At 55.4% G+C, this 21057-nt stretch overlaps 1 protein-coding gene across 1 annotated transcript in view; it reads right to left on the bottom strand.

Annotated features, from left to right (window-relative positions):
* ABTB2 (ankyrin repeat and BTB domain containing 2) overlaps nt 1–20417 on the bottom strand; it is a 170293-nt gene extending 149876 nt beyond the window's left edge. Inside the window, exon 1 of the mRNA XM_008269616.5 lies at nt 19127–20417. Within this exon, the coding sequence (XP_008267838.1) occupies nt 19127–20012 (886 nt within the window). The 5' untranslated portion in view covers nt 20013–20417. The remainder of the gene's footprint in view (nt 1–19126) is intronic.
* Between the last annotated feature and the right edge of the window lie 640 nt (nt 20418–21057).

The following is a 21057-nucleotide window of genomic DNA, read 5'->3' as shown; positions in this document are numbered from 1 at the left end:
CTTTTGAGCTGTTTTTCACTTATCAGTAAGGAATACTCCATCCATATTTTTCCCTCTATTGATCTGTTGCCAGCGGAGCCCACGTACCTTGCAAAAAGTTTTGCTCACATTTTGGCATTTCACCCCACAATACCTGAGATAGGTATGACTGTTATTCCCATTTTATAGATTAAACAGCAAAACAGGCTGAGGGAGCTGCCCAGTGTCACATTAAAGAAGCAGAGTAAGGAGGGGTTAAACCCAGATTTGTCTCCAAGGCCCCTAACCTCTGCCCTCTGCACATGCTAGCATACGAGTGGGCCCTCCCTCCATACCAAGGGAAGACCACCAAGTACCCCCTCATTGTCGTCATCAGCACCATCATAATGGCAAGCATACTAGAGTCTCAGGTGCCAGGTACTGTTTTGAGCATCTTAGAAGATCTCGTTCATCTAAGCCTTACAACTACCAAATAAGAGGGAGGTTGTATTATGTCCATCTTACAGATGAGTAAACTGAGGCACAGAGATGGCAAGCAACTTGTCGAAGCAGCAGCAGATCCAGGATTTCAATCCAGGCAGTCCAGCCACACACCCAAACCCCCAGCTGGGTTACCCAGGACATCACCAGGGTACCTCAGGCCAGACTAAGAAAAGTGCTGACAGGAGGTGGCATGAGCCGAGCGTGCACCCCGGGTGGGACCGCGGCACCCCCAGAACCTGCCTTATCTACTGAGGAAGGCCGTGGCTCTGTCTCCTTGGAGTGAGCAGAGCTGCACGCAGGGACTGAGCAGGGGAGGAGGAAAGGAATGAGGAAGAGACCACAGCCTCAGTGAAGGGGAGCACAGCAGCTGGCTGCTGGCTTGGCGGGGGGGGGGGGGGGGGGGGGACAAGGCTCCGCCCCCAAGGCTGCAAGGGCCAGTGGGCGGTGCCTTACGATTTTGGTGCACACTTTGACTTTGTTTGAACTCTGACAGCACCGACCTGGTGTGTGTGTGTGTGTGTGTGTGTGTGTGCAACCTCGGACAAGCCATTCTAACCATCTCTGGTTCTCAGCTTCCTCCCCTGTAGAATGGACTCTCTAACAGGGCCGACCATGCACAGGCTGTAAGGAGGGTCCATGAGATAACCTCATGAGTCACTGGAACCTTGCTCACCTCGTTGCAGGCACTCAGCAAAGGCCAGCCTGTGTGCCGACCACCACCTCCCTGGATTTCACTAAGAGGATAAACAAGACAGTGAGCTACTCCAAGGCAACGCCCTCCCCCCACCTCCCCTGCTTGAGTCATCCTGACCGCTGTCTCCATCCCACCACTCAGAGGGGCCCTCCGAGAGCAGCCTGCCTTGCCCTGGTCTTGCCCAAGGCCTTACCCTCCTCAGGGGGACCTTTGCTCAATGCACAGAAGAGCCCAGAACACCACCTGACTCCCAGTGACAGAAGATAGCATTCCCCACTCTGCCTGCCTGCTCACCCCCATTGCCTGAAGAACATTCTTAGAAGTATTACCCAGGGGCAGGTGTTGTGGGGCTGTGGATTACTGCCACATCTCATATCAGAGTGCCAGTTCAAGTCCCTGGAGCCCCAATTCCAATCCAGCTTCCTGCTAAAGTGCACCCTGAGAGGCAGCAGGCGATGGCCCAAGTACTTGGGTTCTTGCCACCCATGTGGGAGACCTGGATGGAGTTCCTGGCTCCTCGCCTAGCCCCAGCTGTTGTGGGCATTTGGGGAGAGAAGCAGCAAAGGGAAGCACTCTCCCTCTCTGTCCTTCTATGCCTTTTGAGTAAATAAATGAGTCTTTTTAAAAATTCTAAACAATTGTCCTGGCTCCACTTAACAGGAGTTTTTACTATACCCAGGGAGGGTTCCGGAATACGCATTCTGTAAGTATTTCAAGATGTTTCAACAAGCAGCCAGGCCTGGAAATGACTGGCTTAAGGGTTTCCTGTATTTTAGGAAGGAGAAAGAGATGTGTGGGCTCTTGCTTCACACACATACACACACACACACACACACACACACAGGGTTCCTTTGGAGGTCTGGGGAGGTGCTGATGTTGGAGGAGACACTGCACAGATAATAAACAAAGCAACTATTTGGCAAGAAGCGTCAGGGTTACCCATTAACCATGAGTGATTTGTCAGTGCCAGAGAAGCCACACAAAGGACAACAGGGTGGTCAGCCCGGGAGGGCCCCCAGTGGGGCCCACGTCACACAAACAGCAACTCAATGATGCTCTCTCTTGGCCTCAAACCCTTCCCTCTCCTCTTGGTGAGCTCTGCCTCTGTTGCTAGAACCATCCGGGGAAGGAAAGGACAGTGGCAGCATTTCTCCGTGGCATTTGGGTTTCCCCAATTCGAGCCAATATCATGTAGCAAGCATGATGGAAATGCCTGCAGTCCCTACACATGGGTCCAACTTGTTTGGAGTGCATTGCAAGGAGAAGATTTAACACATTCTGTATTTGGGCAATAAGTGGCAGCCCCATAAATATACGGGCACTGCAGACCACAAATTCATCCCACAGCAGTGACGCACCTCTGATTACATGGTTGGACTGGGTGGTGCTTGTTACGCTGCCCAACACAGCACAGGGAAGCAGGCTGCTGGTCGCACGTGGGATGAGAGTGACAGCTGAAGATTCATGGTTTATACTTCTGTCATCCTCCAGAAAAAAAAGGAAAGAAAGGAAGAAGGGATGGAGGGAGAGAGGGACCAAGACCACGTGGAGTCCAGGACACACAAATTTAACTTTAAATTCACGTTAAGGGTTAACATTGTGGTCACTCTTCTGACACACAACATATCCTCAATTAGGAAATGCAAATGACACACGTCCAATGCCATCCCTGGGTAACAGTGACAAGGAGGCTGACATCAGCCAGGTGGGGGTTGCTATGAAGGAGTCTTCAGGAGGTTCATGGAGGGGCTGGCATTGGGGTGCAGAGGGCTAAGCCTTCTTCCACTTGCAACGCCAGCATCCCACATTGAAGCACCAGTTGGAGTCCCAGCTACTCTGCTTCCGATCCAGCTCCCTGCTTATGGCCTGGGAAAACAGCAGATGATGGCCCAAGTCCTTGGGCCCCTGCCATCCATGTGGGAGACCCAAATCAGAATTGAGCCTGGCCTAGTCCTGGCTATTGAGCCCATTTGGGGAGTAAGCCAGCTGATGGAAGATCAATCTCACTGTCTCTCTCTCTCCTCCTCTGTATTTCTGAAAAGAGCTCACTTCTAACAGTGAGAGGACCAGATCATTCACAATGGACAGTGGGCTCAGAGGAGTTCTAGTCTAAACAAGCAAACGTTCCCTGACTGATGACAAGGGGCCGATCAGGAAGCCCAGGGGGAAGGGACAGCCCTGGAGGAAACACAGAGAGAAGCCTGAAGCCATCAGCAGTGGCCAGAATAGCAGTGATAATAACCATATCCTCCAAGGAGCCTGTTCGCTCCTCTGCAAAATGGCAACAGTATCTACCCCAGAAGATGGAGCTCCCCATTACTGAAATGTAACACACCTAAGTTCTTACTATGTGTCAAGCATTGCTTTGATTGTTTGACACACATTTGGCCTTTATGTGTAATCCCTCCAAAACTCCTAGAAGGTATCTTTCAAATCTCTGATTCACTGGGAAGAAAACAATTTCAGAGAGGCTAAGTGGCCTTCCCCAGGCCACACAGCTTGGAAATCATAAAACCCAACCTCTTGTGTCAAGGGTCCAGAGGTTAGAGCTACAAGAATCAATGGCCCTCGTCTCTTCTTCCATGAATCCTCCTGTTTCTGCAAATATGGGGCTTCCGGGAAGCCAGGGAAGGCTTCCAGTGCTTGGACCTCTGTACACCTAAAAGGCTGGCTCCCGATGACCGACTGGTGCCCCAGTCTAATGGCCATCTTGTCTGGTAGACCCAGTAGACCTGTGCACAGTGGTGGAGATGTGCTCTGTGCTGTCCAACATGGCAGCCACGTGGCTGAGCACTAGAAATGAAACTGGTGCAATCGAAGAAATGATTTTTTACCTGCACTGGATTTTACTAAATTTTGACACCCCTGGGGTGGCCAACGGCCATCGTGCTGAAGAGAGTGGCTCTGTGGCTCCTGCCATTTGCAGCAGGTCCAGTCTCCCAGGCACCACAGGCTGAAGCTTGCGAGAAAACTCAGGGCTTCCCAGGGCAGCCCTTAGTGTGAATGAATAAAATCCATTTTTTCTCACTCTAGAGCAAATGCCATCATTGTGATCTTGGAACCTTCACAGCTGGAAGGGAGAAAGGGCCAATTCCCAAACAAATGGCTTCCCTTCCTTTTCGTTCCTTTTAAAAGGAGGGGAAAAAAAACCCACTGTGTAAAGGGCCCCTAGCGAAATGACTCTGGAAAGACTGCCACTTTTCCTGGTGACAAATGCCTTCAGCTGATGATGACACGAGGCCTCAAATATGGCAGACAGGAGAAGCCAGAAAGGTAGACACACTCTCGGAGGTGTCGTAAATCAAGAGGAAAGGGGCCCGGGCAACCAGCCGCTTCCAAACAGTCTTCCTCTGGAACTATTTTAAGCCACCAACACACACAATGTCTCTGAGGTGATCTCATTCACGCCAGCAGAAAAGCAGCCATGTGCCTGGCAGGAAGTATCTCTAAACTCACAAGAGAAATGAACGCCCACACCACAGGTCCCAGGCCTGCCAGGCTGCACCCCTGAGGGCCAGGGCTATGTTAGAGGTACCAGAGTGGCTCAGCTGTGCAGGAGCAGTGAGGGATTTTCTGGTCTTGCTTCAGTGTCTTCCCCTTTTTGAACCAACCCATTCATTTCTCTGCTCAGGAAGTCACTGTATTTGCTTTGTCCCCACCCAGGCAGCAACAGTAGCTCAAATGATGACATGGGATCCCAAGAGAGGTGGGTTTGAATCCTGCTGGCTCTCTTTACTAAAGCTATGCCAGTGTCAGCTCTTTCAGCTGCAAAACAAGAGTGGGAAGCATACGCAGGACGCTAACAGGTGCACGACACCACCCAGGTGAAGCCCGTGGCAAGCGCTCCATGTGCGCTGGGGATGAGCAGCAAGAATTCAGTCTCGTGGTTTCTCCAGCACGGGCAAGGAGCAGAGAACCTGCAAGGCGGCTGTCTGGGTTGACGCGTCTCCGCCACCTGTTACCTGTGTGGTCTGGGCAAGTTATTCACTTCCATGAGCTCACATTGCCATCAGAGATGCAATTATGGGCAGGCATCTGATGCAGTAATTAAACACCGCTTGGGATCCCCGCGTGCCACGTCAGAGTGCTTGGCTGGGTTTGAGTCCTGGCTTCACGTCCCACTCCAGCTTCCTGCTAGTGAGGCAGCAGTGGTGGCCCAAGCACGTGGGTCCCTGCCACCTACGTGGGAGACCTGGATGGAGCTCCGAGTTCCTGGCTTTGTTCTGGGCCAGTCCCAGCTGCTGTTGGCATTTGGGTAGTGAACCAGCTGATGGGAGATCTCTGCCTCTGTGCCTTTCAAATAAATAAAAACTTTGGAAAAGATGTTATGCACAGAACCTACCTCAGTTACCAGTTGTGATGTGGATGCTGCTGTCCTAGATCCAACTTGGCCCTGACCATTCCAGCTTCCCTTGGGGATTCTTTGTGGATGCCTGCAGCTGAGGAACGAGCCAAAGCAGCGTGGCTGTGAAGCCAAGGAAAGTCATTGTCTGGGGTGGGACAGGACAAGCTCCAGAACCACGGTGCTCTCACCACTGATGATTGCTAATGTCTGAGTGCTCACAATGTCCCAGACTCTCCCAAACACTCTGCCCACGTGGTCCGGATGCACCCCAGACCATTTATTTCAGAACTATGAAGGTGGGGCCTTAAGTCTGACACACACACACACTTTTATTTTTAAGTTGTCCAAGTGATTCTAATACAAAACTGGATTGGAAGCTCCAGAAAAAAAAAAAAAAAAGCGCCCAGAGAAAGGAACTGGATGTCCCCATTCAGCAAAAGAGGAAAACTGAGGTGGAGACACACTAAGTGACTCGCTGGCAGTCAGGGGCAGCTCTTTCAGATCCCATCACTCAGATACCCTGTGCACTCAGCCACTCCCAAGGAGCAGAGGCCAAACTGCCTAACAGGCACTCGGCCACTCCCAATCATCAAGAGGATTCTCTTTCGGGCTCAGTGGCTGACCTTGACCCAGCTCCAGGAGTCCAAAGCTGCCAACAATGCAGTCTCGCCATCCCAGAACTGAGGGACACTGGGGCCAATGCATGGTGGTCCATGGGCCTTCTTAAACAGACCCCACAATAGTGACAGGTGACAACAGAGCTGAGAAGTTTCCTTAAAGGGGCTGGCTGCCTGCAAGGAAGCCAGGAAGCAGAAGTCGGGGGCTCCTCAGCCCATCAACCGAAGACCATGAGTCGAGAACGAAGATGAAGCTCTCTCGTCTGAGCCTCTGCTCAGCCCTACTGGGCAGGGCCCGCCCTCAGGAAGGGCACAGCTCCAAGCCACGTTGTGAACAAGGAAGTTCAAGGGGGCCTTGCCTGCCAGTCAACTTCCGATTCGCTACGTGAACTCTGACCCAAGCAACTGAAACCACACTGGGTCTCTGGTGCAGCCCTGCTTCTCCCAAACATGGCTCCTCCTACTCCAGTTGGTGGCCACTCCCTTCCTGCAGTGGCTCAGACCCTGAACCTGTTGTCCCACTTTGCCTCCCCTCTCATATCCCAATTCCGAGCTGTTGGCAAACACCACTGGCTCTGAGTTCAAAACACACCCAGTGCCGCCTCTCTGGACACCTGGGCCCAGGCTCTCGTCTTCTCTCACCTGGACTGTTGCTAAACCTCTGAAGTGGCCCCTTGGCTTCCATGACCGACCTCGTTAAAATGCAAATCAGATCATGCCATCTGTGCTTCTGTCCACCCAGTGCCTCCCAGCTTGTCGAGAAGGAAAAGCCAAGGTACCCATGGCCTCCAAGGCCTTACCTGTCAACCCCACCACTCCCTCTCAAATCGCATCTCCCACCTCGCTTCCCTGCGGTGGCCCCACCCCAGCCACTGGGTCTCCTCAGCACTTCTTGGACCCACCAGGAACTCCTGCGTTCTCCAGCCAGGCTGGCCCTCCCTCTTCCTTGCCACCCACGCCGCCTTCACCCTCCATGCTCCCAGGTATCTTCCATTCATCTGTTCTATCATCAAACACTTGGAACAGTGCCTGTACACAGCAAGCTCTTGATAAACGCTTGTTGAATGGGATGTGCCCCCTAACTGAACTCTCAGCCTCTACCCTATTCCCAATCCTGAGACGCCCCTACCCTAACCGCCAATCGGCTCCGGGAAGACCAACATGGCAGCAGCCACTACCCGGCATACTTTCTGAGCATCCGCTGGACAGGTGGGGGCCGTCCTGATGCCTCCTCAGGGGCCGCGCCACCCCCAAGGCCTTCTCACCTCCTGCTGAACTGGGGCCAGCATCGCTCTGGCCTGCTCAGCTTGTCCTGCAGGATCAAGTCCAGGAGAACAGCTGCGAGCAACTGCCTTCCAAACTGGGTCCCCGAGCCCACTAAGGAGTTCGAGAAGAAAGCAGCAGGCCCCTGGTTTTCACAGAAGCAGCTCCTTTCTCCTTTTGCTGGGTGTTCTGTCTTCTCCAGAAAAGTGCGTTCATTTGCTACAAGCTTGGGATGTGAGGGGCGGATGGGCTGGTGGCGTGGACGGACACAGCAGCCGCCACCTGTTTACTGAGCCTCCCACCCTGGCCACAGGAGCCCGGTTCACAACACTGCAAAGTCCGTGGGGGGGTCAGGGCCTGTGCGTCCCAGAGCTCCACGCCTTGCGTCTTGGCCTTCAGAATTCCTGGCAGCCCGTCATCCCCAGTTACTCCCACTTTCCCTCCTCTTTGAAAAACCGGCCCTGCCAACTGCAACAAACAGCATGTAAAAATATCTCGCTGGATTAGCCAGTGCTGCCTTCTCAAATCTCTCACAATGCTCGTCTCTGTCCCACACAGGATAAAGAAGGGTGTAGCAGTTTTAACTTTTTTTTTTTTTTCTTCTCTCTCTCTAGCTGCTCCCCTGCTAAAAATACCCGAGTCTGGGTAGGCGCACTCCAAACACCGGCTGGATGAAGTCACCTCCGAGCTGGACCTCACCACAGCCCTGGCCTGCCAAGGCCTGGACACAGCTGTCCAGCACTGAAGCGTCAGGTCGTGGCCAAAAGCATCCACAACTCATCCTTCCATGCGGAGGGGCCGAGGGCGGGCTGCAAGAATGGTAATCACAGTTAATCCTAATATAAAAAAGATGGTGTGCAGCTGACACCAAGCCAGGGCTTCACAGAGCGTAGTCCAGCTCCCTTGGGGCTGCTGGTTCCCCCAGAACACTAATGATGGGGCTCAGCCCCCCAGGAAGGGGATTCCGCAGGGTCCACTTGGGGGTCTGGAGCCGTCTCAGAGACAGCGAGGCCCGGGGGAATCCAGCGTGCCCTCGTCACACCACAGGGAAAGCATCCGAGGTCTGAGAAGCAGAAGTGATTCACTCCAGGTCACCGAGGGGCCACGCTCCACCCCAGACTCGTCCGGATCCAAATCCCTTTCACACTGGGTTGTTCTTGACACTCGGGCACACACACACGCCTAGTGTGTGAGCTTTGGCGTGTGCTGACGGATAACTCTCCTCCTGGCTAGGACTGATGTTCATATATTTTAAAAGGTATAGACTTAAAAAACAAAACTTTTTAAAGTTTCAACAAAAGCTTGGCCTCGATTGTGGGGCGGTTTTCCTGCACTGCAAGGCCAGCTCTGTACTCATCTTTCCCTGACCCCAACCTTGCAGCTCCAGTTCTTGGTTGGGTTTCCCTGCTGAATTTTTCCATCCTGGGACTGACCCTTTAGCTCACTTGTAGAAAGCCAACAGTTAGGGGGTCAGCACCATGGCATAGTGGATAAAGCCACTGGTACAATGCCACCATCCCACATGGGCACTGGTTTGAGTCCCAGCTGTTCCACTTCTGATCCAGCTCCCTGTTAATGTGCCTGGGAAAGCAGTGGAAGATGACCCAAGTCCTTTGGCTCTTGCACCCATGTGGGAGACCTGGAAGAAGCTCCTGGCTTTGGCCTGGCTCAGTCCTGGCTATTGTGGCCACTTGGGGAGTGAATTAGCAGATGGAAGATCTCTGTGTTTCTCTGCCTCTCACCCCCGCCCCCTCTGTAACTCTTTCAAATAAATAAAGTCTTAAAAAAAAAAAAAAGCAAGCAAGCAGTGGACCACAGAGTATTAACCATCAATGCCTCTGTATGTATTTTTGCAGTAGGTTCGCACAGTTTGTCTTTTTCATGTGACAAGGAAAGGGTTCAGGAAAGGCCTGGCACAGGTTACTGGCTGAGCCATTGAGGGTCTATCTCATTTTATTATTGTCCATGGAATTCAGCTGGACCCTAGGGAGTCCGGGCCAGATAGCAGTGAGCTTTTTTTTTTTTTTTTTTTTTTTTTGACAGGCAGAGTGGACAGTGAGAGAGAGAGACAGAGAGAAAGGTCTTCCTTTGCCGTTGGTTCACCCTCCAATGGCTGCCGCGGCCGGCACACCGTGCTGATCCGATGGCAGGAGCCAGGTACTTCTCCTGGTCTCCCATGGGGTGCAGGGCCCAAGTACTTGGGCCATCCTCCACTGCACTCCTGGGCCACAGCAGAGAGCTGGCCTGGAAGAGGGGCAACCGGGACAGAATCCGGTGCCCCGACCGGGACTAGAACCCGGTGTGCCCGCACCGCAAGGTGGAGGATTAGCCTATTGAGCCGTGGCGCCGGCCAGCAGTGAGCTTTAAGGTGATTCCACCTTAAAGCTGACAGCAAACATGACTGAAATCTGTCCAATGGAAGCTCTGGAAACACCTTAACCAAGAATTAGAAAGGGAACAAATAGCTAAGAATTGAGCTGCTATTTGGTAAACCTTACACTGGCAGAAGAACATACCAAGTCAGACTTAAACAAAACAAAACAAAACAGATAATTCAGGGCCTCTCCAGTCTCACGCTGGTCTAGACTGCTCCCAACCTGCCCGGATGAGGATTGTGTAGGAACAATTCCAGGGGCCTCCGTTCAGCCCTCGTTCTGCACGGGGACTGCTCTGGGCTGAAGGATCGCGTTCAGGGCCACAGAGGAAATGTGGAGTGGGGAGCCAAACCCTACGCGAGCTCTGCGCGTGGTCCGCTCTGTCAGCCCGAGTTTGCTGCCCTCAGGGCTCTTTCCTAGCGGTGAGGACAGTACACAGGGGGGCCTTTTTGAGGTGAGGCTCTCCATCGCCGGGCGGGGTCCTGGGAGGTCTGGGGCTGTGGTGGAGATGAGCTGGGAGCAGACACACTCCATTTCTGAATAGTAAAAATAAGTTTTGGAAAACCCTGGCTCTGTGCTCTGGCAGGCTTCTGCACATCTGGATAAAAGATGTGGGAAAGTTTTCCTTTTCCTGTGCCATCTCCCCTGCTCCTTCTCGTTACGCAGTGGAACCTCCCCCACCCCCTTCCCCCAGTCACTCGCTGCACGTCCCCCCCGCCCCTGGGCTCACGCTGTCCCTTCCATCTGGAACCCTCTGTGCTCCCATCACCCCGCATCCCCTGTCCCAGTCATAGCACTGCCTGTCCAAGTCCCCAGAGACTTTGAGGTCTGCACTGCTGGGACAGAAATTGCATGCACCTTACAGAGGGGCCGCGAGGGCTGCGTGAAACAGCCTGCACCACAAGCACCCCCATCCACCATGTACCACACGGGCAGGCTGTGCACGCAGCCCCCTGCACGGTTTGCAGGCAGCAATCACAGCCACAGCAAACGGCATCACGGGCCTCACACATACGTTGCCTTCGCTGTGGCATTCTAAACTCCCCGACCAGCCCAGCCACTTCTTGCACTGCTCCGCCCTGTGTCCGATGCCTCGTACGTAGCTGGCGCTTGGTAAGCAGTAGATTAAGGAGGCTGGCGTGGCATTTCTCAGGCCAACTTGGGCTATGTTTCTTAATCCTCTCCTCCCAATCCAGCGTGCGGCTCCAAACAGACAGCCAAAGCTGCCAGAGCAGTGAGGCCTTTTCGGAAAAACAAGCAAGATGACCACAAAGTGTGTTTATGTGATGGGCCTGCGAAACACAAAACACCTGCTACGGCTCAGGACGTGGTGGCTGCAACCAGCCGGGCCCCCATATCCATGGCAGAACTGCACCCTGGAGAGCCTGGGGATTTCACAGTCTGCACTGTCACTGTCGGCCTGGCGGGGGGTGGGGGGACCAGAGAGGGCTGACCTCACTGCCCACCACCACACTGCTTTGTCTTGGGGATGATGGAGCCATAACTGAGCAGAGTGCAAAGTGCTTTTCCAGATTCTGTAAGTCCTCCTGCCTCCACCTGCGAACGGCTGCTCACCAAGGAGAGCCTTGTGACTAATGCTGGCCACCCTGAGAGTTGGGTCATGATCCTTTCCTGCACCACAGACCTCCCCCTCTGGCAAAGGCAAACGTGAGCAGTGCATCTAACACACGTGTGTAAAAAAGTAATTCAGGGGCCAGTGTTGTGGCACCGTGGGGTAAAGCCACCACCTGCAGTGCTGGCATTCCCATATGGATGTCGGTTCCCTGCCTGACTGCACAATTCCAATCCAGCTCCCTGCTAATGAGCCTGGGAAAGCAGAGAAAGACAGCCTGAGTCCTTGGGCCCTCCCGCACCCATGTGGGAAATAGGATGAAGCTCCTGGCTTCAGCTTCAGTCTGGTGCAGCCCTGGCTGTTGAAGCCATTTGGGGAGTGAACCAGCACACGGAAGATCTCTCTCTCTCACGTTCTCACTAACCCCTCCCTTCAAATTAAAATAAATTTCTTTTAAAAAAGTAATGAAAACTGACACAACACAAAGTCCCTTGTGGATCGCTTCTTATATCCTCACAACCACCTCATGAGCTGGCTACTTGTTCCAGTCCCATCTCTCAGAGCAGAAGTTCAGGAATTTGCTCCCCAGGAGGACACCTGGAAATGTCAGGAGACAGTTCTGCCCATCAGGACAGGTGGTGGACAGATAGGGGTACAAAGCACCCTACAATGCACGGGAAAGATGCCCCAGCCAGAACAAAAGATCTAATCTACTGGGACCAGCACTGTGGCGTAGCCAGTAAAGTTGCTGCCTGTGGCCAGCATCCCATGTGGGCACTGGGTCAAGTCCTGGCTGCTCCACTTCCAATCCAGCTCCCTGCTGATGCGCCTGAGAAAGCAGCCAAGATGGTCTGAGTCCTTGGGCCCCTTGCATCCACGTGGGTGACCCAGATTGAGTTTCTAGGATCCTTGCCATTTGGGGAGTGAACCAGCAGATGGAGGATTCTCTGCCTCCTTCTCTCTGCCTTTCAAATAGATAAATAGATCTTAAAAGAAAAATTAAAGAAGATCTAGTCCACAGGATCAAGGCCAAGGTGGAGAAACACTGTTAAGGAGGGAGAAACTAAGGCACTGAAGTTACACAAGTTTCGCAGGGTTACACGGTTCAAGGCTGTGAGGAAGCACCCTGGGGCAGCCCCACCCTGAGCTGTGCTCCTGCCACCAGACTGGCAGCCTCTTTAAAACTCTGGGAGCACTGACTGTGCACCAGGCCCAGCAGGTGGCATTTAAGAACTGGCCCCCCTGGGGTTAAGTGCAGGGGTTAAGTCCTCACTTGGGACACCTGCTTCCCATATCAGAGTCTCTGGGTTCAAGTCTCACCTGTGCTTCCCATCCAGCTTCCTGTTAAGGCACACCCTGGGAGGCAGGGTCCACTCCAGTGGACCTCGGTCCCTGACACCCATGTGGGAGACCTGGACTGAGTTCCTGTCCCCTGGCTTCAGCCTGGCCCAGCCCTAGCTGTTGCGGCTACTCAGGGCATGAATTAGCAAATGGAAGAGCTCTTTCTGCCTTCCAAATAAATACAAAGAAAAAACAGTTCAAGAAATGAAAAAGAAAAAAGTGTCCCATGATCTCACAGTGGAGTGACTTGCTTCACGGCTTGGGGTCAGCACGAGTCAAAGCAACTTCTGACCCAACTTGGACTCCAAAGCCAGGGCACATGAGTGCCCCGCTACACTGCTTCATCCTCTCTCAGTGGCCCTACCACTGAGGTTTCAGCAGCAGTCAGGCACCCTGGGGAACTTGAGATCAGAGCCCGTTCGCACAGGCTCTTCTGCCGACGCCAGGATCTGAACATGGGGTCATTGTGGGTGCCTTCCCTCCACAGTGTCCCTGCCTCCCCCGAGCTGGCTCACCTGCTGGAGCCGGTGGACCCTCATGGGGGCCCCAGCTTACTGAGCGCCAAGCAGCTGACACTTGGAAGGCCCTCGTCGGGCAGCACAGCTCCCTGCCTCTGCAGGAGCAGCGGCGATGGCTCCCCAAAGTCAACGCAACTTCCAGGGCACACGGCCAGCACCAGCGGGCAGCACTGAAGCGGAGCAACATGGCGCCCTCTGGAAGAAAACCTACACCCGAGCACCAGTGCCTTCACCCTGATGGTGAGGATTCCCTGGCCTAATGGCCTCGAATCACCATTCACCAACGACATCTCACGAGTCCTGCTCTCTGTCGTCGGGGCCTTGGCCTGAGCTGTCTTTTGAAGACGGTCAGATGCTGACCGTTCCCTGTTACCTCCGAGTCTGTGAAATGCAGGAAAAGTACAGGCCTGGAGCTTGAGCAAAGATAGGGCCAAGTCCTGGCCCAGCCATCGCTGGGCTATGCACTCCGGGCTCCTGGAGACCCCTCTATAGGGCATGAACAGGATTTTTACGGGGATCCAGGGAGATCAGAGATGAGGAAAGATTGTTATAGGAAAGTCGGGCCTATCACTGCAGCTGCAGAGGCATACAAACAGGTACCCACTGTCCCCCTGGTGGAGGGGAAATACTGAGGGGAAGGGGGTAGGGACAAGCTGGGGATGAGCAGTGCAGTCTGCCCATGTTTCTGGCCACGCACGCCAGGGACATCCCAGCTCTGGATTTCCCTGGTTCTATTCTCAGACTGGATGCAAGCGGAGGGGACACAGATATAACCCCTTCTGAGTGATGGCCACTGACCAAGACTGTCCTGTGGGCCAGGACTGCTGTCCAAGCAGGGACTGGTACTGCTGCTCCTAAGGCAGCTTTCAACTCAGCCCTCCCCCTCCTGCTGACTTATTGCTGTCTATTAGACACCTGCTGAGAAACCTCGCACTTGGGTATCCCACACGGAAGGCGTCCACCTAACCAGAAGGCCCCACTGCACGTGTTACTCATCACAGATGACCTTGCGAGCCCTACTAGAAATTAGAGTATGAAAAGACTGAATGATGGGCCAGGTGTTGTGCATGGTGGGTCAAGCTGCCACTTAGAATACCCACATCCCATAGTGGGGCTCAAGTCCCACCCCGCTTCCGCTCCAGCTTCCTGCCAACGCACACCTTGGGAGGCAGCAGTGGTGGCTCAAGTACCTGGGCCCTTGCCACCCACATGGGAGACCCAGATTGAGTTTCTAGGCTCCTGGCTTCAGCCTGGCTTAGGCCTGGCTGTTGATGGTATTTGGGGAGTGAATCAATGGATGGAAGAGCTCTTTCCATCTCTCTACATTTCAAATAAGCAAATAAACAAAACTTACAAAGGAAAAAATTAAAGACTGAATGTTGACTCCATGCTGTGGTTACACTGAAAATACTGCCCCTGCTGCCTTGGGGCCAGCATCGTGGCGCATCAGTTAAGCCTCCCGCTGCAAGGCCAGCGTCCCCCAAGAGTGCCAGTTGGAGTCTTGGCTGCTCCACTTCTGTCCCAACTCCCTGCTCGTGTGCCCGGGAAAGCCCAAATGTTTGGGCTCCTGCCAGGCATGTGGATGGAGCTGCAGGCTCCTGGTTTGGCCTGGCCCAGCCAAGCCTGGTTTATTGCGGCCACCTGGGGAGTGAACCAGCAGATGGAAGATCTCTTCATCTCTCCCCTTTCTGTGACTCTGCCTTTCAAATAAATAAAGAAGTATTTTTCCAAACTGCTGCTCCTCTCCATCAAGAACAACTTGAAATCCTCTGCTATTGTAGAAACGGGGAAAGCTCTCTCCCAATGTCAAAGGAAGTCACAAGCAAATGTCAGCACACAGCACGCTCTGTGGTGGGGTCCCCAGGTGCCTGTCCTGCAGTGATGGGGCACCCAGCGTGCGTCAGACAGGGGCTCGGCAGACACCAAGATCGCTGTGAGCTCCGGGTGCGATGAAGGGAGAGCCACAAGCAGAGCACAGGCCCTGGGTGCCGTGGAAACTGCAGGGACTGAGCGGGTGGGGACATCAGCTGGCTTCTGGAGGAAGCCCAACAGCTCCACCTTGTTCCTCTAACTCCCTAGGGCTGGGCTTGCATTTCCCAGGTATGCAAGGTGGAAAAAAATTAATAATAAGTTTCCGTTTCCAAAGCTTGATTTTGTTTCGGTTTTACCAGCTCCCTTAGTTTCAACAGAAGTCAGAGAGCCGGTGCCCCTCCCCGCTGGGACTCCCCAGGTGTGGAAGCAGATTAAACAGCAAGCAGCAGCTCAACTAACCCTGGCTCCTCCGGATGAGCAGAAAACCACGACAATCTTCTCACCATCACATGGAAAGTTTCCCTCCCTGCTGTGCTGGCCACAGAGGAGATGCCAAGGTTTGCCTCTGCTGGGAAACAGCTGAAGAATTGAGACAGGCCCCGAGTCACCATTCTTGACTCCAAGGTCCTTAGATGGTGACAGCGCTGACATTAGTGGCTCCTACTAATGAAACATCAGGGACCTCTTCCTTAGCTGTTATTTCAATTACCCCAGTCACAGCAGCCCATTACCCTGTTGTCTTCAAAATACGACTGAGAGCAAGTCTCTGTGTACTTGGTTTACTTTTTCTCCTCCTCTGGATGATAAATGGCACAAAAGGAGGACTTTATCCCTCCATTCCCAGGTAACCCACAGCACTTTTGGACGTTGGAATAGTGTTGCTGCTCGATATTTGTGGAATGAACTAAGCATGGAGCATTTACTGTGTGCTGAGATCTTGAAATCTATGATCGCACTATTTCCTCATGCAAATCGCATGAACTATATGATTATCTTCCATTTTACAGATGACCAAATGGAGGCTCAGAAGGGTCAAGAGGTCTGTCCCAGGCCACTCATCTGAACAGCGGGGGCAGGCTTCTAACCCTGCTGGCCCTTCCAAAGCCAGCGCTCTTTGCCACTGGGACGGGAGCGACCCTCCCGTAGGCCTGGATATCCCATCGGTTGCTGTGGACTCCAGGAATTGAAGAGGATTTTCTGCAATGCCACGGACACTTTAGAAAGCTTAGTCAGGAAAACGGCCAAGTAGCACCCAATTCACACACAGGGAGGGCAGGAGGGGCAGGGGAGAGCCAGGTGGGTGGGGAGGGAGCACTTCCTATTCTCTGCTGGCGCCCTCTTCGTAAACACTACCCTCTCAGAGCATTTCTCTGCCTCCCAGAAGGAAGTCATGAAGATCTCATCATTTAATGACACCGCCCTGCCATGGGAGACATCAATAGCAAGAGAGCAACAACACACAACTCCCTGCTGTGGAGCCGGGATCATGTTTTGTAAACACTATGGAACGTTTATCATCCATCCCGAGCTGAGCAAAACCTTATTTGTCCAGCATTCTGAGTAATGGACAGCAATAGATGGACGAGGGCTCTTAAATTCCTGGTTGGAAGACATTAAAAGTTTAAGAGCCCCAGATAGCTGAGTCAAATGCATATGCCCATGCTGTATAATTAACAGGCCTCACAACAATAAATATATAATTTAGGGAGAAGACCAGCAGGACGAGACTACTAACCAGCACTGTGCCTCCCATGTGCAGCCACTCAGCTATAACCTTGCTGGCCTTGGAGGGAAGTTAACCTGGCAAAGGTCTGGGGCCGGGGCTCTCCGTTTCCTTCCCAAGCAGCTTACGCTTCCCTCTGAAGCCAGCTTGCAGGCATAAGTAATTCATCGCTCCTCCACTCAACATGCATTTCACTTTGTTCAGAGAGACTTTAATCAATCAGCCTGGTCATTGTTGAGGGAGGCCACCCCCTGGTTTTCATGTATAAAAAATGAGCCTCTACATTACGAAGGGGAAGCAAACGGACCACTTGCCTGCAGGACAGAGAAATGTGCGGAGGGAGACACCTGGGCTCTGAGCCTCCAGGGAGCTCTGTCTGTCACCTGCAGACTCCTGCTGTCTTGCTTAAGCAGGACTGTTTGGGGTTGCAGGAGGGAAGAGGTCCAATTCAGCCTACAGTGAAAAACCCTGCGGAGTAGAAACAGCCCTTTGGTTGTAAACTCTTTAAGTGGAGACACCTGCTCCCTAGTAACTTCTGACTACTTGGCAACAGAGGGGACCTCAAGGGGCAGCTGTTCTTCCTAGCACCCACGGGCAGCCTGATGAACAAGGGATGGGCGTGTGTGTGCACAAAGCCCCGCTGTGCTTTGGGCATGGGCGTCCCATGAAAAGTGTGTTTTGGTCTAGTGTTCCTCACTTCGTCTTCCACCTCTTCTCCAGTCTAGTTTAGAGGCTTTGGCCTCCACTCTGTTCCCCACAGCCTCTACTTCTTTAAGTCCTGTCTGGGTCTTCCCTTAGGCAAAAGCACCCCCCCACCCCCCCACCACCACGGGGCTGTGACAACAGTCTGGAAATCCCTCCCCATCCCCCACTTCCTCTTCAGGAGCTGGTGTTCCCAGCACTGATGGCCCAGACCTGAAGGGTACAGCACGGTGACATCATCAGTGGAGATGTGGACTGACCGGGAGGAGGGAGAGCCAAAGTTCAAGGCACTTCCATTCCAGGCCAATGCCAAGTGCCTTCAAAAGGGGCCCGACCTGTCAGCTGGATGCCTTGGAAGCTGGACTCAAAAACAAAGCTGTTTTCTTGCCTCTTGGGAGCCTGAACTCTGGGTTCAAATTCCAGTGTTGTCACTTAATCCCAGGCAAACGACTGGCCTGACCGGCTGGGATTCTCGGCTTCCCCACCTGGACAATGGGGAGGTGCTGCAGGCGCCCACCTCCCAGGCTTGCTAGAGTGACCCAGTTATTGGACACAGTGCCAAGAACAGCGACTGACACCTTACGTGCTGTTTCCAAGTGTATCTATTAGAGAAGTGTGAAACCGCTTTTGAACTGGTTCCCTTCACCCCTTGCAAGTGCCCACCTTGCCTCTTGTACACCCTGCTTGCTTGCCACCACACACAATCGTCCTCCGACCGGAGTCTTAGGACGTCTAAGCACCACGCCACTCCAGACCATTTATGGTGCCGACTCCCGAAGCCGGAGTCTGGAGGGCCGTTTGCTGTAGAATCCCCGGCACAGCCCCGTTTAGGCTGGGCAAAGGCTCTGGTCACAGCCTTTGCCCTGAAAGCCACGGCCTCTTTCAAAGTGCAGCCCCCAACGCTTCCTTTCCCTCCCTGGATGCTATGCAGTTACCACCCCCCCCCCCAACCGTCCCCTTAATGCGCTTTACTGAGTGGGTCGTCCAGCCTTTCAGCAAAATCCATAATAAGGCGACAGAGGGTTTTAATCAACTGCTCACTTGGGTGATGACAGCTTAGAAAACTAGGCTCTGAGCGCCAATACGTGCTTCCCGTGCTGGGAAGGGGATTCAGGAGCCCCCCAGGCCCATGATTCTTGGGCTCAGGGGGGTAAGACCCCCCCCACTACCCCCATCTCCCATGAGAGGGCCAACTGCGGGCATCTTTTCATCTGGCGATGCCCAAGGCACAGCAAATGTCTCTAACCAGACAGCAGCGCCCCTCTGCCCACCCCGCTCTCCCAAGGCCCAAGTTTCAGAGCACTGGCCCTTTGGTTGTTACTACTGAGCTGCCCAAACCCAGGGACAGAACCACAGTCTCCCTGCCCCGTTGCTTGGGGCGGGATGATCAACTAGACAGCAAATTAAATAAGGCAAACAGTGGCAGGGCCGGAGGTTCCACTTCATGGGGAGTTCAGGAATGGCTTGGTCAAGAGGCTCACTTTTACCCTACCAGCGCACGTCTCCCCCCTCTGCCCGACAGTCACGATGCCACAATCGACCACAACTTCACCCCTCAAAAGTCAGCGGCGTGACACAACTTCAGGCAAGAGCCGGCCAATGACTTCCACCCGTGGACCCGACGCTTTCGCCCAAAATGCCGGCGCAGGCGCGAGGCTCCCTGTCCCACCTGTCGGGGGCTCGAGGCCGGCGCGCGCTTACCATTGGCGTTCTTGCCGCAGATGAGGTGCTCATAGGGCTGCAGGACGCCCCAGAGCTCGGCGTCGTTGTTGATCAGCATCTCCAGGGCCTCGGCGGACACCTCGCCGCCTCCCGCGCCTCCGCCGCCGTCGGGGCTCTGGCTGGCCACCACCCTGGCCCGGATCTCCTCCACCAGGTTCTCCATGCACGCGGTGAGCGAGATGGCTGCGTACTCGTGGATGCGCACGGAGATGCGAGTGTCCACCATCCAGCGGAAGAAGCGGCCCACGGAGAAGGTGAGGCCGCAGCGCGCGGACTTGCCCCGGCGCAGCCCGTCGCCCGCGCTCATGCTGTACAGGGACAGCGCCTTGACGGCCGCCAGCGCGCAGCTCTCAGCCAGCGCCCAGCTGTGCACCAGGCGCACGGCGCTCTGCACCTCGAAGCGGGTGCACTTGGCGTGCAGCACGCTCAGCCGCTGCGCCTCGCGGGCCACGCGGATGAGCGCCCGGCGGAGCAGCCCCGCCAGGCGCCTCACCGCCTCGGCCGAGAAGGCGGGCAGCCGTCGGCCGCCGGCGCCTTTCCGAAGCACCCGGGCCACGTCCCCCTCGGTCCAGGGGAACTCCTCCAGCTCGGGCAGCCGCGGGCAGCGCGAGAAGAGCTCGGCCACCTCGGGGTCCTCGGGCAGCACCGTGTTCACCGTGTCCCAGCTGTTGTGGCGGCTGTTCATGGAGCCGGAGTAGCACCACCAGGCCGCCCCGCGGTGCTGCTGCGCCGAGGAGTTGAGCGCCTGCGAGTTGGACTTGGAGGACGAGAGGCTGAGCGAGCGGCACGAGTCCCCGGCCCCATACCCGGAGTCCAAGGTCAAGTCCTCCAGCGTCTTCAGAGTGGAGCTGTACGTCCCGGCCATGGGGAGCCTGCCGGTGTGTGTGGGGTGGCCTCGCCGAGCGAGGGGCGCTCACAGCGCCATGCCCCCTTTCCCAAGTGCTCAGAAAGCAGCTCTAGGCTCTCCGGGACGCCGCGGGGCTCGGCGGCCGCATCGCCCGCCGGGCGGCAGCGGGGAAGACGGTGGCGAGACTCGCGGCGAGCCGGAGTCCTGGCGCGCTCAGGGATCCGGAGCGAAGCTGTCACCGGCCCGGCCCCCGGCAGCTCCCGCGCGGTACGGCCCCTGCCGCCCCTGGGCTTCCCTCAAGTAGGGCGTGAGTCCGCGGCCGAGGAGCAATCGGGAGAGCGCAGGGCGGCGGCGGCGCGGGGGCCAGCGCGCAGCGCCAGTCCGGGGCCAGCCGGCGAGGAGGCGCTCGGCAAACTTCTGCGCCGCGCCGGCCGCCCGCACAGCTGGGGACCCCGAGGCGGCCCGCATGCAAATAATCCCGGGCGGCCCACCAATCATCGGCCGCGCCGGCCAGGGGCCTGGCCCAATGGGTGGCGAGAGGGGCGGTCACTATGCAGATTTCGCGCCGCCGCCGGTGGAGCCCCGCCGCGGCGCAGGCGGGGCTGGAGGCCGAGGGTCGCGCGGCGCGGACGGGATGGCGGTGGAGGAGGGGGAAGAGCGAGCGAGGAGACCCTGAGAGGAGCTGTCGGTGCACAGACAGACAGAGAGGACCAGCGGCCGTGCGCCGAGCCCTTCCCGCGTTTGCAGGGAGAAGGGACGCCCCTCTGGGCTCTGGCCGCACGAGACCCCTTCTCGACCCGGGAGCCGGCGGAGGGGCCTGGGGTCTTCCGCGACCCCGCAGCCGGTTTTCCGAGGGCTTGGCTGGGGAGAGGGTCCCAACGTCAGGGTCTCACGGGATCCACGCCTTCCCGGGTGCCTGGCTGCGGGGCGGAGCCTTGTCGCGCGAGTGCGGGAGTTGGGGGCGGGGGTACTGCCCAAAGAGCAACAGCAGCCGAACCTGAGGTTTCCTTCGGGGGCCCGCGCCTGGAGCCCCCCGCCCGCGAGCAGGCGTGAGCCGCGGCTC

Source organism: Oryctolagus cuniculus, chromosome 1, assembly GCF_051225735.1.
Source record: "Oryctolagus cuniculus isolate XC-2025 breed Fujian yellow rabbit chromosome 1, ASM5122573v1, whole genome shotgun sequence".
Lineage (NCBI taxonomy): Eukaryota > Metazoa > Chordata > Mammalia > Lagomorpha > Leporidae > Oryctolagus > Oryctolagus cuniculus.
Note: the sequence above shows the minus strand (reverse complement) of the source record. Positions and strands in the feature narration are given on the sequence as shown.